Source organism: Palaemon carinicauda, chromosome 4 (assembly GCF_036898095.1).
Source record: "Palaemon carinicauda isolate YSFRI2023 chromosome 4, ASM3689809v2, whole genome shotgun sequence".
Taxonomy (NCBI): Eukaryota; Metazoa; Arthropoda; class Malacostraca; order Decapoda; family Palaemonidae; genus Palaemon; species Palaemon carinicauda.
The window spans coordinates 167,296,318-167,312,413 of record NC_090728.1 but is presented as its reverse complement, the minus strand read 5'-3'; the positions used below and the strand labels follow the sequence as shown (position 1 = coordinate 167,312,413).

At 39.6% G+C, this 16,096-nt stretch overlaps 1 protein-coding gene across 1 annotated transcript in view; it reads right to left on the bottom strand.

The window, feature by feature from the left end:
- LOC137639743 (uncharacterized) overlaps positions 1-16,096 on the bottom strand; it is a 211,274-nt gene that overhangs the window by 107,149 nt on the left and 88,029 nt on the right. Inside the window, exon 3 of the mRNA XM_068371988.1 lies at positions 3,583-4,959. Coding sequence (XP_068228089.1) covers positions 3,583-4,959 — 1,377 coding nt within the window. The remainder of the gene's footprint in view (positions 1-3,582; positions 4,960-16,096) is intronic.

Below are 16,096 nucleotides of genomic sequence, written 5' to 3'. Positions count from 1 at the left end.
TAGGGTGCTTCTTGCTCAACGCAGAAACTTTGGAGTTGGTATATCCTGCCTTCTTCAGGTTACTCGCTAAGAGAGCCTGTGCCTTGTCATGGTCGAAAACCATGACTTCCGTCTCTTCCTTAGACACCGGCTCACTCTTCAGCCGGATGAAACATTCCGCGTAAGCCGAAAGGTTTGGCCAGAATTGAATGTCGTCCAGGGGGATGGCCCCCATCTCCTCCGAAATGTAGAGTTCCCCATTCATCATGGGCATGAACTCTGCATACCTCCAGGGATTGGTTTCAGAGCATGATGGCAGGTCAGACACTTTAGGTCGCTTGTATGACCCACGAGAATCAACTACACGGGTTGCTTCACAGAATTCCTTCCTTATATCTACGTTTTCCTTACGTAGTCTCTCCACTAGTGGCTGGATCTGGGCCACAACTGCTTGGCCCAGGGGATCTAGTTGAGGGGTTGGAGCCGAAGAAGTTGACGGCACAGGCAGAAATGCCGACACAGACAGAAGAGGGTCCTCCGCCTCTGTCGACTCAAGATCTTCTTCTTCTCCAGGTGGTTGGGCCACCTCTTCTTCAGGTTCCTCTTGAAGGAGACCCTTTTCAGTGTCCGAGGACACTTCTGACATCCTTTCCTGATGGCTGTCCATGCCTTGTAAAGCCTCGTTGATATCGGCCTCTATTGCAAGCTGTACGCAAGGAGATCCAGGTCGTGCCTGAGGTACGATGGCATCAGCTGTTGGCTTCGGGAACAGTAGGCTTCTCAACAACTCGCATGGTAGGTACGATCCTGGAGAGTTCTTTTGGAACCCTCGTATCCCCTTCCTAAGCGTTTCCCTCGCAGTATGACCACAAAAGTTCTTACTCTTGTGGCTACAGAACATCACCTCACACTTAACCTTGGCCTCCTCCTGTAAAAAAAGAAAAAGGTAAAATGACTATAGGGTATTTATCACACTGATAAATTAAATTCATGCATTAAATTAGCACTTACTATTATCATTATAGCTTAGGATAGTAAGCTAGAAAGAAAATAGGAGAGACACATATCTGTGTCTCCTGTCCTGGTAATTGCTGTGACCTCCCTCAATATTAATATTTAGAATTTCCTTATCAGGGAAAACTAGGGTGGAAGAGCTCTAAATTCTAGAGCTAAAGTTAGTGTATACTAGCACTAACCCTTCCATAATGGAATATTAATATTGTAGGGTAAGGATATTATGTTCTGATGACCTATGGCTCATCAGGATATTGAAGGATTACTTCACTTCAACATTATTAGCAGTCTAAACAATGGACTGTCAAAGGACACACAGTATATGTTGGAAAAATATACTACTGTATATTATATACTATAGTTTTCTACCTGCAGTATGTACTATACTGCAGAAATACTGGCTACTGTATAATCTTATACTGTAGTTCTGCCGGCCTGCTGCCGGCTAGGCTAGTACCTGACAGCACTAGACGACAGAGAGAGAGAAAGCATGAAGAGAAGGGGTACCGTATTATTATAGTTTAGTACATTAACTAGGGTTGTAGGGACTACTGTCCCTACTGCCTTCTTCCAGAATGAGGATTCAAATGGAAGGGAGGGAATGTAATCATTCTAGCTTCCATCCAGCCACAGTATCTGTTGCTGGCTGCTCTGCCGGGTCCAGGATTTGTGGATGGCAGTCCAAGAGAGGATTGAAAAATACTCAAAGTTACACGGATCTCCCACCGGCAGCCGTCATGGCTGGCACAACCTTTCCCGGAGCCTTGATTCCGTTAGGGGAAGGTCGAAGTGGCAATCAAGCTGCCTTTGTAGGAGCCCGGCCGGCACCGCAATCCACCCGGCAAGCGGGGAGACAGTAGAATAACGGCCAAAGATGTTGTGACGGCTAGGCCAACACTAAAGGACAGAAAGGGGAAGGGAAAAGGGTCTTATATTTTGTGTCGAAAGAAGGCCTCCCACTATCGGTCACAAACACTGAAACATAGTTTCTATACCGGCGCCGTCTTGGGCGGCAGAGGAATAATGGTTCCTCAGCCTATGACCTTGCCGGATATAAGACATGTCTTCTTGACCACAAGGGAGAAGGTGGTGGCAATTGAACTACCACTTTCGGTTGTGAGCTAGAAGCCGGTCTTCCTATGCCTGCAACTGTGAACCGGCAGGGGAATGACTAGTCCACCGTCAGTAGAGTTGCCGACAACAGGACTGAATACTCTGAGTTACTGTCGTAATTCAAAGCCGGGATACTCACCGACAAAGAGGGAAGACAGAAACACTAGCCTAATCAAGCCGGAGTACACTACTCTATGGCAAGACCAAGATAGGGTTGTCGCCTAATGGCGGCACTCAGAGTGAAGGTAGGGTTTACCTTTAAATCTCTAAAAGAGACGAGTATCGAATTATATTAGTAATTCTAGGAGATATGCTACTATATCTCTGACTGAATTGATAAAACGATACAAGAGGGTAAATGGGGATAATGTACAAAAGTATACTAAAACGCATTAGGCTAGCCCAACGCAAGTCGGGATCTCGGCTATGCTACATCATCGAGACCCTATCGTATATGATCGAAACATTTCACAGAAGAGGAAATATACGTGCATGATCTTATCTTCACTAGTATAATTTTCCTAAATAGCTATAATTCATTAAAGCTAAATACCAGGAACGTCGTACTACTAACTAATTAAAGCATTTATGGCGTACCACAGCGTCCAAAATGGCGCCTCCGGTGAACGGCTATGCTCCGATAAACACATCTAAATTATGCTAATTTAACTGTGAGAAGGGAGCTAAAAATCATACACAGGAAAGATTAAATACTCAACTTTCCAGAGGATGAAGATGCTGGAGAATGCATGATAAATCCAGGAATAGTAACAAAACACCGAGAGCAAGCGGGAGATACACCGTGCTTAATTCGCTACTATAAAAAGAACGAGTTGCCATGCGAGGCGCTGTAGTAGTACGGGAAGGGGATCCACTGGGTAACCTTGATGATGGCTCCCCTTCATTTTTGCCATTCTTCCCCCTCAGAGCGAAAACTCTATTCGGGATGAAGATTGCCATGTGTCGTATCAAGAAATAAGTCCCCTGATATTATGCGATATCCTTAAGAATTTTCTTAAGGATACTCGCGCCAGGAGTTAGAATTCTGGAGACCTATGGTCAATTCTCTGGGAGTATCACTGTAGCTAAATATCACTTAGAAAGTTGTCTAAAGGAACCTTCTATCATAACGACATGGCTGAGCCCAAAAAACACACAAGGCACATGCACTATAAGGATATGGGAGGTGAATGCATAAGTCTAGATCGTAGAGAATGGGAGGGATACGTCCTGTTCACATAACAACTAGGAGTGTAGTGAAGATCGTAATTTGTTGGTGCCCATCACTGCCATACACTGTGGCTGCTTAGCAACCATATTGTGATGCAATCAAATCACATTTTTCTTTTAATTGTCTAGAACAAAACAATACTAGAAATATTAAAAATGTGAATCTGGAATAGAAAAAAAAGCATTTGAAGTCTAAGTAGGTGTAAAACTACTAATGAGTAACAAAATTTCCCATAGTGTACTTACATTAGTTTTAACTAAAGAAGCATCGTTGGTCGTAAAACCTTCAAAGGGCTGTTCTGCTTCAAAGGGCTGTTCTGTTAAGTCCGGCAATTCTTCATCCATAAGCCACGTAAAACTGTTTTCTAAATTTGTTATCTGAATGATTAAATCTTGGCTCTCCATTGTCACCTCATTTAATGATGAGATATCAATAGACTCAGAAACTTTACAGTTAAATTCCTCTAATGGTTTTATTTTGTGAGTAAACTTATCATTTGGAAATGTTGTTTTGCCAGATTTTGGAAATGCTAATGTCTGGCAATCAATCTCCTGTTGTTCAGGAACGTTTATAACCTCATGTATTAGATTAGATTTTTCTCTGAGAGCAAGCTGCTTACTTTCTCTTTGAGTTGGTGCACAACTATGAACATTAATTGATGGTCTCACCTGTGAGCTTCTAAATGTATTATATTCTTCCTTTTTACCCTGAAATGATGAGGGTCTCACCTGTGAGCTTCTAAAGGTATTATATTCTTCCTTTTTACCCTGAAACGATGAGGAAAGGTTTCTTTTTACCTTGGAGGTTTGAGGTGGGCTCATTACTTTTTGATGTAATAACTGGGAGGACAAGGCACCATTAGGATATTTCCTTTTAAGGCTACCTGATTGAGGACTAACAGTTCCTAGATAATGAGGCTCATCACTCTCTGATGCACGTAGTGGTGTGGCATCCTCGTGATTCTTCTTCTCATTTTCAGGCTGCTTTGCATCAGGTAATTCACTATTTGGTTTTGGTTCCCTTAGAAGTGATATTGATACATTCTTATTTGATAATAATGCAGCGGGAATTGGAATCCCTCCCATGTATGAAGCTCCTGATACAAAAATGCCATTTTGGCGTAATTTTTCAACCGCAGTAATTTGGTCACTAGTTTTTGGTATTTTCTGATCAGGTGAACCGATTTCATGTGTACTGTTGGTTACCTTTAAAAAGCATGAATCTAAAAAATCTTTGCTTTTAGCCATAAGGTCTTGAAAATCATTCATTATTGATTTAACAAAATTCTGTGACTTTCCATGGATGTTTAACAGACTCTGAAAATCAGTATCATCTTCCCTTTGTATAGAACTATCGTAACTTGTAGACCATATGTTTTTAACTTGTAAAAACTTGGTGGCTTCCAAAAATGATGGAAGCCTCATTTCTTCCAACTCAACAGATCCAGTGTAAATAAATTTCAAAATGAGAGACAAAGTCTCTGGCTCTATATTATTAATAGTAATAACTTGTTGGCCATCTTCAAATTTGTGTTTTAAAAATTCACAAATTGATGATACAATTATTCGGTGAATTTTGAATTCCTTTGAGTTGCATATCAATACAGCATCAGTATACTTTTCCTGGAAGAGAATAAAAAAAAAATAATGATTACACATCAGCATAATGGAGTGGAAATAGATACAGTGAACCCTCGTTTATCGCGGTAGATAGGTTCCAGTCGCAGCCGCGATAGGTGAAAATCCGCGAAGTAGTGACACCATATTTACCTATTTATTCAACATGCATATTCAGACTTTTAAAACCTTCCCTTGTACGTAGTACTGTTAACAAACTACCCTTTAATGTACAGAACACTTAATGCATGTACTACAGTACCCTAAACTAAAACAGGCACAAATATTAAAGGTGATTTTATATCATGCATTTCCTAAACACGCTAAAAAGCACGATAAAAAATGGCAACCAATGTTTTGTTTACATTTATCTCTGATCATAATGAAGAAAAAACTGGAGGTAGAACTTTGCTTATTACCCAGACATATTTCCCATACTTTTCCCTTAGAACTACATCACATCTTCCTACTTTAGATATATATATATATATATATATATATATATATATATATATATATATATATATATATATATATATGTGTGTGTGTGTATATATATATATATTTATATGTATACACATATACATACCTACATATATACATAAATACATGCATACATATATATATATATATTACTGTATATATATGGGTTATGGAAAAAATCCGCGAAGTGGTGAATCCGCGATGGTCGAACCGCGAAGTAGCGAGGGTTCACTGTATGTAAATATTTAAAAATATTAAGCCCCACACTAAAATATAAATTTGTCAAGTATTTTGTATCTTTTCTAACTATACAAAAATGAGTTCTTTACAGTGATACCTCTACATACGATCTTAATTCGTTCCAGAAACTGCTTCGTATGTTAAAACGATCGTATGTTGGAGCAAATATTCCCATAAGAATACACGGTAATTTGTTTAACTCGTTCCTCAGCCTAAAAACCCATAATAACTCCTTAATAAATTGCTATACAAAATTACACATAACATTAATACAATTGAATAATACAGAAATATCTAAAAAATGAATAATAATAAAGAAATAATAAATAAAAAAGGGGTTTTTATTAACACTTTACCTTAGCGACAGGCCAGCGCAGGTGTAGGGACTGCTACGCAGGAGGAGACGGAAGATCAGTGAGGAGGTAGGGACGGCGGCTACGATAACTTACTCTAACTTACACTACGTGAATTTTAACTTAACTTAGCTTTTTTTTTTTTTTCAATTTTATATTTTTTTTTACATTTTTTCTTTTCTTATTTTTAATTTTCATCACTTTCACTCAATTCGGTCTTCCTTTTCTTTGCTTCACTTTCTTTCTTTTCATCATGATCACTAGACCGTTTTGTAGATTTTTAAAGAAACTATCAAGAGAAAGTTGGTTGGTACGGCTTTTGAGGATTTTTCTGAAATGAGTTAAGCAAACATCATCGAACTGCGCAACTACACGGCAAACCTGAAGTTTCTGTGGGTGATGCTTGTCGATGAAATCAACCACGTGTTGATGATATGCCAACATCTGTCTTATTTCCGCTGTACCTAAGATTTGGCCTACCTCCTCAGTCTCCTCCGACTCACTCAACTGCGCTTGGAACTCATCATGCTGCATGGCTTGCAGCTCCTTGAGTTCCTCGGTGGTGAGCTCTTCATGATGCTCAGCGACGAGTTCGGTGATGTCATCTTCATCCACCTCCAGATCCATGGACTTGCCAAGGGATACAATCTCTTGGACATCTTCCTCGGCAGCAAGCACAGGTTCATTCTTGGGGCCAAAACCTTCAAAATCTCTGGGAGCAGCAGCATCAGGCCAAAGCTTCTTCCAAGCGGAATTCAGGGTCCGATGAGTTATTCCCTCCCAAGCCTGATCTATGATCTTTAAGCAGTGCACGATATTAAAGTGGCTCCTCCAAAATTCACGCAAAGTTAAGTTGGTGCTTTGCGTGACATTAAAACACTGCTTAAATAAGTGCTTGGTGTAAAGCTTCTTAAAATTAGAGATGACTTGCTGGTCCATGGGCTGGAGGATAGGGGTGGTATTCGGTGGAAGATAAAACACTTTTTATAAATTTGTATTCGTCGATGATATCATCTTCGAGTCCTGGGGGGTGAGCGGGTGCATTGTCCAAACAAAGCAAGCACTTCAAAGGCAAATTCCTCTCCTGTAAGTACTTCTTGACAGCAGGGCCGAAAACTACTTTTACCCATTCCACAAAGATATGCCTAGTAACCCAAGCCTTAGAAATAGAATGCCATAGAACATGTAGCAGGTCATTATTAATTCTATGTGCTTTAAATGCCCTAGGGTTTTCGGAATGGTAAACTAATAAAGGCTTAATTTTGCAGTCCCCGCTGGCGTTGGCACAAAGCGCAAGAGGCAACCGATCCTTCATTGGCTTATGTCCAGGCATGTTCTTCTCTTCGGCGATAATGTATGTTCGACAAGGCAACTTTTTCCAAAACAGACCGGTTTCATCACAGTTGAACACCTGCTGCTCTACGTAGCCTTCCTCCTCCACGATGCTTTCAAACTTTTTAACAAAGTCTTTAGCAGCCTTGGTGTCCGAACTTGAAGCTTCTCCATGCCGAACAACTGAATGAATCCCAGTCCGTTTCCTAAATTTCTCGAATCAACCTCGAGACGCCTTGAATTCCTCCGTCGTAGGATTGGTTGAACTCTCCCCCGCGTCACCCCCAGAACCCGCCGCCTTCAAGTCACTGTAGATAGCGCTGGCCTTCTCACAAATGATCGTTTCAGTGATCGTATTGCCAACAATCTCCTTGTCCTTAATCCATATTAACAAAAGGCGTTCCATCTCTTCAAGGGTAGGGTTACGACGTTAGGAAATAATCGTGATCCCTTCGACGGTTTCACTCCTTTAATGGCTGCCTTCTGTTTTAGGATCGTCGAGATCGTAGACATATTCCGGCCATATTGTTTAGCCAGATCGCTAACACACACCTCGCTCATGCTTTTCTATTATTTCTTGCTTTAGTTCTAATGAAAGCATTGACTTCTTCCTTTTCTCACCACTATTACTACTTCCTGAACCGAAACTAAGCTTTTTAGGACCCATGATTATGAAAAACAAAAACAAAATGTGAAAAAGGAAGATAAAAAGCACTGTTAATAACTGAGCGAATAGAGAACAACCACACGATGCGCACGAGATGAGAGGACTGATCAAGGCGACGCTCGATTGGCGTCCCGCTGATGTGCTGCCCTCTAGCGGCGTCAACAAGAAACTACGGTCGACGCTTTCGAGAAAATTCCACACGTACGCGTATTATTTACTTCGTATGTTGGAGCAACACTTCGGGTGTCGAGACAGAAATTTGGTCGAATTTTACTTCGGATGTTGGAAAATTCGTATGTTAGGACATTCGTATGTAGAGGTTCCACTGTACTTGGGGAGTATGACTTCATTGAAGCTGGAACGGCCATTAAAACTTAACAAAGGAGTTACAGTATAGCTACCCCCAGGTGGTGTGGGTAAAGAGCTGCACACCTATCAGTCACCAAGACTAGCATTTTTAACCTTTAGGCCTAGGACTTGTGCAGGGGTAGAGTTGGGAAGTTCAACCTGAAGGCCTCAGGTCTGTATAGCTAAGAAAAATACAACTTTAAAAATTGGTGATTGGTCCCTACATGAATAAATTCATTCCTCTTTTAATAGGAGATTCATCTTTTGGAGGAAAACAGTCCTTGCAAACCAAATTTCTTGCTGGTTCAACTTTCCCAGGAATGATCTCAGCATCCTGTCCTGTACAGAAGAAAAGGTGATGATTTTGCCAACTTCCTAACAGTCTGTGCACTGCAAAGAGATGCTACAGGCATTAGGTTAGGCCTGCACCGAGAATATAAAAAATATTCAGTCACAAGAGAACCTATATCAATGTCGTGTGCGGACAATTGGCCGACAGATAATTTGCTGACAGACAGATAGTCGACAGACAATTAGCTGACAGGACAATTGGTCAATAAGACAATTGGCCGACAGACAGTTAAACGACAGATAATTTGCCAAAAGACAGTTATCCGACAGGACAATTGAAAAACCATTAAAAAAAGGACAATAACATAGATGCATTATTAAAGTAAAAATGAAAACACATAAAAATAACTTTTGATTAAATTTTCTTTTTTTCTAAATTATTAAACTATTCAAATGAAAGGGAAAAAATTCAAAGCTAAAACATAATATCCATCATTAGTATATTATACTAAACTACTTATTTGTGAAAGCATTACGCTAAACCACTTAATGTTAAAATTGTTATTCTAAACCACTTATTGTTGATATCATTGATGTTAAACAACACATTGTTGAAATCGTTATGCTAAATCACTCATTTTCAAATGCTTTTCCAGACCAAACTCTCAGCCTGTTTTTATCAAGTTTATATTTCCAAGCCCTTCAATATCAGTCGTGGAGTTCATCAAAACAGAACGAGGAGGCAAAAAACTTTTCTTCGAGGGATACGTCCACATTATTGATAGAACCAGAGAATCAAAAACGTATGGGAGATGTGCGAATCATAACATCTGCAATGCAAGATTGACTACGAACGATAAAGTAATTAGCAGAACTCCTTCTGAGCACTCCCATCCACCAAATCCTATTGAAAATTGACCAACAAAAGTTAAAGAAGAAATAAAGCTCCTTGCGGAACGATCTGAGGAAACGCCGAGCTCTATTATTGATGGTGCAACTTCAGATATCCCAGTGATTATTGGTGGTGCTTTACCAAAAAGGAATCTCTCAAACGTACAGTGCGACAGAAGAGACCTGGTCTTAAAGAAGATGAGCTATGTAAGACTCCGAGAGGTGATAATCTTTTACTATTTGAAAATGAAGAGGTTTCTATTTTTGGAACTTTAAAAAATCTGGAAATGTTATCCAAGAAAACCGAGTGATTCTGCGACGGGACTTTTAACTCTGCACCTTTGGGTAAGCAGCTGAACATGATCCATGCGCTAATTAGTGCAAATGCAACAGTGCCGCTACTTTATTGCTTGACAAACAGTAAATCTGAAGCAGATTATGATTTAATACTTAAATTCATTAAAAAAGGAAGAAATTTAAATGTGACATTAATTACAGTACACTTTGAAAAAGCAGCTATACAGTAAACTCAATTAAAAGCAATTTTCCTCACGTTTATATTTATAGCTGTTTTTTTTCACTTTGGACAGTGTTTGTGGCGCAAAATGGAGACGGTGGGTTTATAATCGTGGTATTTATTGTCAAATACCTGCAAGCAATAGCTTTCGTATCACCTGATGATGTACCTTTTTTGCTTGAACAATTTATTAATTCTTTAGATGCAGAAACAGATGAAATTTTGGAGGATTTCTTCTTATTTAGAGTGTACATGGTTAGGAATCGTGCAACATGGTAGACGTAGACAACCTTTATTTGAAATTTCGTTAAGGTTGTGTCACTACAGAGTGCTGAATGATTTGCCGAAAACCAACAAATCGCTGGAAGGGTGGCACCGCGCCTTCAGTAGAAGAGTCAATGTCCATCACCCTACCTTATCAAAATTAATTCTAAAGCTCAGGATTGAACAATCAAGCACAGAAATTCTAATAGAACAGACATTATCAGCAGCTGATGTTTCAAGGGAAAACAATAAATACATTCGTGTTGAAGAAAGACTGAAAAAACTTGTACTTAACTATGACGTCGAAGATGGTTTGCAATTTTTAAGAACCTGTGCACACAATTTAATTAATTAAACTTTTTAATTTTTGAGATGAATATTGTTTTTATCTTTCAATTTTTTTCGCTTTCATTTGAAAGTTTTAATTATTTTTTTTTTTAATAAATCTTTCGTATGTACATACTGTAGTCCTTTTATGTAAGTTTGAATATTCTAATAGCATCTGGATATTTTAACTATTTTTTTAAAGAAATTAAATTTATGCAAATGTTCTTTTTATGTAAGTTTTCATTTTTATTTAAAAAAAGCGTGTGCATGTTTTTAAATGGTTTTTCAATTGTCTTATCGACCAATTATTTTGTCGGCTAATTGTCTGTTGGCTAATTGTCTTATCGACCAATTGTCCTGTCGGCCAATTGTCTGTCGGCAAATTGTCCGGCAACCATCAATGTACAAAATATGCTGTCCAAAAGTATCCAAAGCTATTATGTGTAACAGCATCAGATACAACTTTCCCAGGAATTATCAAAGCACCCTCTCCTGTACATCAGCAAAGGTGATGATTTTGCCAACTTCCTAACAGTCTGTGTATAGAAATGCTACAGGCATTACGTTATGCCTGTACAAAGAATAAAAAGTATTCGGTCACAAGAGAACCTATATTATTGTACACAATACGTTGTCCAAAAGTATCCAAACTAGTATGAGTAATAACATCAGATACATTTCATCCCTCCTCACCCTTGCCTAGTACAGTAATATCTTGACATATAAGCACCCCAACATATGAGTATTTTGAGATACTGTACAAGCAAGCCGCTGAGAAAATTTTTGCTTTGGGATACGAGTACAAACATGAGATACGAGCATGATAACATATGCTGACGCTAGGTTGCTGAACACTTGGTAGTACTTTATGCCTGCATCACTCATTTATTTTACATGATCATCGACTTTAGTACACATCTCCCGTGCTGTCTTTTGAGTTATTTACGTGATTTTAACTGTATATTTGTGAACATTTTTCATCATAAGTGATTGGTCCTTAGAAAGGGAGTGGTAACGTTGACAGTGAGAAGAAAAAACGCATGACTACGATAGAGATGAAGCATGAAATTATCGAGAAACGTGTGGTGTCCATGTGAGTGAATTAGCATGCCATTACGAGCCAAGTACTTTGACGATATGTCCCATCCTCAAACAATGAAAAAATAAAATAAAAAAGTATAAGTAAATAAGAATATGATTTTAAAAAATTATGCGAAGTTCAGTTAATTTTAAGTTTAGGTGTTATGTTATGTATAAGAAACTAAATATGGTACCATCCAATTCTCTCTCTTTCCCTACCTCCCCCTACCTCTGGATACACTGCCGTTAGATGCTACAGTCTGTCTTGAAGGTAAGAAATCTATAATAAAGTCACATCTTATTGTAGATCGCAGTACAACAATCAATTATGTCATTTTGTGAGTACATGCAAAGTATTAGAGAAATTAAAAGCATGTTTTTCCCATTGTTATATTATTGATTTGGGTGTTTTTAAGAGGGCGGGAACAGATTAAATTTTTTTCAGTTATTTCAAAGGGGAAAAATTGACTTGAGATAGGAATAAATTGACATATGAGCTCAGTCCTGGAATGCATTATGCCCGTATGTCAAGATATTACTGTAGAAAGATGGAAATATAATTCTTAACAGATCCTGTCTGTGAAGAAAGATTGCTCAGTTATGAAGCTTACCGGTACAGTATCTGACATACAGCCAACAGCATAGTGGCCACGATTCCTGCACTCCCAAGTGATGGGAAAGAATCTAATATGGATACGGCCACTAGTCATACAACCTTTCATTCAAGGTTTATGTAGAAAATGCCATTTTAATCTACGATCACAAATCAGCTATTCAAGACTTCATCTCCCATTCATTACATTAAAATTGCTATCAGTCATGCTGAAGTGTAACCAAGCCGTCAAATTTTATGACGTGCAGCTAGTATCCGCGTATATTAATAATGTTTACATAAATCTCAATGACATTACGAATACTGCAAACCACATTACGCATTTAGCTGCCATTTACGCAGAACAAGAGGTGGTTCAACGTGCGTACTGCAGTGAGAAACCACAATTTCGCAACACACCCCCAATCATATCACTAGTGCATAAAAGGCAGTAGTTCAATAACATATTCTTATATTTTTTCAAAAGTTGTAAATATTGTTGATATTTTATCTCTTCATTTATCCTAAAAACTTTAACCCATACTTTTCACATACTTTTTAAAACTTGAACAAAATAAGACTACCGGGATGGGGAGTTAACCCTCACTAAATTTTAATGGCTCGTCCTTTCAGCTTCACCGTAAGTAATACCCCGATAAACAGCGTTGGTTTATATTCCAGTTATGGACCAAACAGCGAATTAAAATCCCATGTATTGTTTACATTCAAATCAGCTGATCAACCTCAATTTTCAGATCAAATAACTCCCTTATTATCAAGGTACAGTGAACCCTCGCTACTTCGCGGTTCGACAATCGCGGATTCACCACTTCGCGGGGTTTTCCCATAACCCATATATATATACATATCGCGGATTTTCCGGAAAATTCGAAAATACCGCGAAATCTGAAGATAACCAAATACGATATTTTGTTACCTGTAATTCCATTAATACTGTAATTAGTAATATCTGCTCTTACTGATTGTTCATTGCATTACATATGATAAATAATTCAGCACAGAAAGAAATAAAACACGAAAAGAGAATGTGATCATACGATAATTCAGTACGTAGTAAAATTAAATCGAACATGAAACGCAAATCAGATGCAGTCATACCATATTAGAATGGTGTGTACTGTAATGGATGTGCTTCTTTTCCATGAATCTTTTGTATGTATACGTACGTAGTACAGTACTGCATCCAATAATATTCTTTGTTGCAAAAATCACATTTCGAATACTGTAAGCGTACGAGAGAGAGAGAGAGAGAGAGAGAGAGAGAGAGAGGCGTAAAATAGCGTACGTAAATTTTTATTATTATTGTTATTATTATTATTATTGTTGTTGTTGTTAATAAAATTATTATTGTTATTATTATTAATCATTATTATTATTATTATTACTGTACAGTATTATTATCATTATTTATTATTATTACGGTACTGTATTGTACTTAATCTACGTACGTTCAGTATGCGCGGGGGCATCTTCTATGAGTAACCAACGCGCCATAGTACTAAGACGGGTTGTGATTGGTTCAAGCGCTGATAGATGACGAATCAAAACTCAAGTTTTGTTATCTAGCCTGTGATTGGTGTTTTGCCCGCATCTTCTACCCGCAGCATCAAAGTTCTTGCGGGGCTGCATCGTTCACTTTCTCTTTCCGCGTATTGCTGAGTAGACGTTCTTAAGTTTGTGAAGTTTAATCTGTGCTGTGTGCGACTGTTTTAAGTTGAACTTTTTGTTGAACTTTCTGTTACAATGCCTCCCAAGCGTTCTGCTTCTAGTAAGGCTGGTAGTGAGCCTAAACGCCACCGAAGAATGATGACGATAGCTGAGAAGGTTACGCTTCTCGACATGTTAAAAGATGGTAGAAGTTACGCGGCCGCCGGCCGCCATTTTGGCATCAACGAATCCACCGTTCGCTACATCAAGAAGGACGAGGCGAACATTAGAAAGACTGCTGCAATCACCTTTAGCAGATCAGTGAAGCGAGTCGTTACAACGCGTAATAAAACGATCGTACGCATGGAAGGTGCTTTAGCTGTGTGGATTGCCGACTGCCGGAAGAAGAACATAGCGTTGGATACGAACACCATCCAAACAAAGGCTTTGAGCTTATATGAGAATTTTGCTGCAAAGGAACCTAAAGAGGACGACGGCAACCATGCTGAAGATGATGATGATGCAGATGATCCTCAACCAGGGACATCCACTGATTCCCAGCCTCAGAAACGTTTTTCCGCAAGCAAAGGATGGTTCGCGAAGTTTCAGAAACGCTTCGCCCTGAAAAGCGTTTCCCTGCATGGGGAGTCTGCTTCCGCTGACACTGCCGCTGCTGAAACTTACGTGAACCAGACTTTCAAGAACATTATTGCTGAAGGTGGATACAAGCCGGAACAAGTCTTTAATATGGATGAAACCGGCTTGTTTTGGAAGAGAATGCCGTCGCGAACTTTCCTGTTCAAAGAGGAAGCCAAAGCCTCTGGCTTTAAGGCATTCAAGGATCGCGTTACCCTCGTGATGTGTGGCAATGCTGCTGGATTTTTGTTAAAGCCGGGGCTTATTTATAAGTCGAAAAATCCTCGCGCTTTGAAAAATAAAAATAAGAATCTCCTTCCCGTGTACTGGATGCATAATCAAAAAGCATGGATTACGAAGATGCTGACCTCCAACTGGTTCCACCAGTGTTTCATCCCGCAAGTCCATGAATATCTCTTAGAGAAGGGCTTGCCATTCAAGATCCTTCTCCTTATGGATAACGCTGGTGGACACGCAACTGACCTGTCGCGTGAGGGCGTTCAGGTTGAGTTCCTGCCACCCAACACCACGTCATTAATTCAACCAATGGACCAGGGGGTTATCAGGGCGTTCAAGGCCCTCTACACGAAGAATACCTTGGCGGACCTCGTTGCGTGTGTGGATGCTGCCCAAGATGACGAGGATGAAGACTTCAACTTGAAGGCGTACTGGCGGCAGTACACCATAGCCACGTGCCTGCAGAATATTCAAAAGGCACTTCAAGAGATGAAACCTGCAACCGTAAATGCGAGCTGGAAGAAGCTGTGGCCCGATATTGTTTACGACGACAAGGGATTTACTCCGTCGGAAATCCAACACTCTGCAATACGGAAATCTGTGCAGTTGGCTGCCATAATTGGGGGTGACGGGTTTGGCGACATGACGACTGAAGACGTCGACGAGTTGTTGGACTGCCATTCCCAGCCCCTAACTGACGCAGACCTCGAAGACCTGACGAAATCGGCAAGTGAGGAAGAGAGTGAGGGTACCCAGGAAGAGACCCAAGAAAATGTCGAAGAAACGGGCTTAACATTAGAACGGCTTGCCAAGTTCTGCAACCATATGAAGGAGGCGAAAGAAATGTTGCAAGAGTGGGACGAGGATATGGTTCGCTCGATGCAATTCTGCAACAAGGTTGATGACATCACGACTCCCTACAGGATGCTCTTGGATCGAAAAAAGAAGCAGCGGCAACAACTTCCGATCACAATGTTTTTTCAGCCTCGCAAAAAAGAGCCAGTTCCTCCTGCTAGTACGCCTTCGGAAGAAATTGAAGAAGTTGAAGAGGTGTCCCAGGAAAAGACACCTCCGTCTGAAGAGACGTAAAATACTATCATTGACTGCACAGTAGAACACATCATCAGCTTCATCATCATCATTTCTACTGTGCAGCAAATTCATCGCCATCGTCATTCAAGTTTTTCTTGAACTTCTTTCGTGGTGAGTACAGTAAC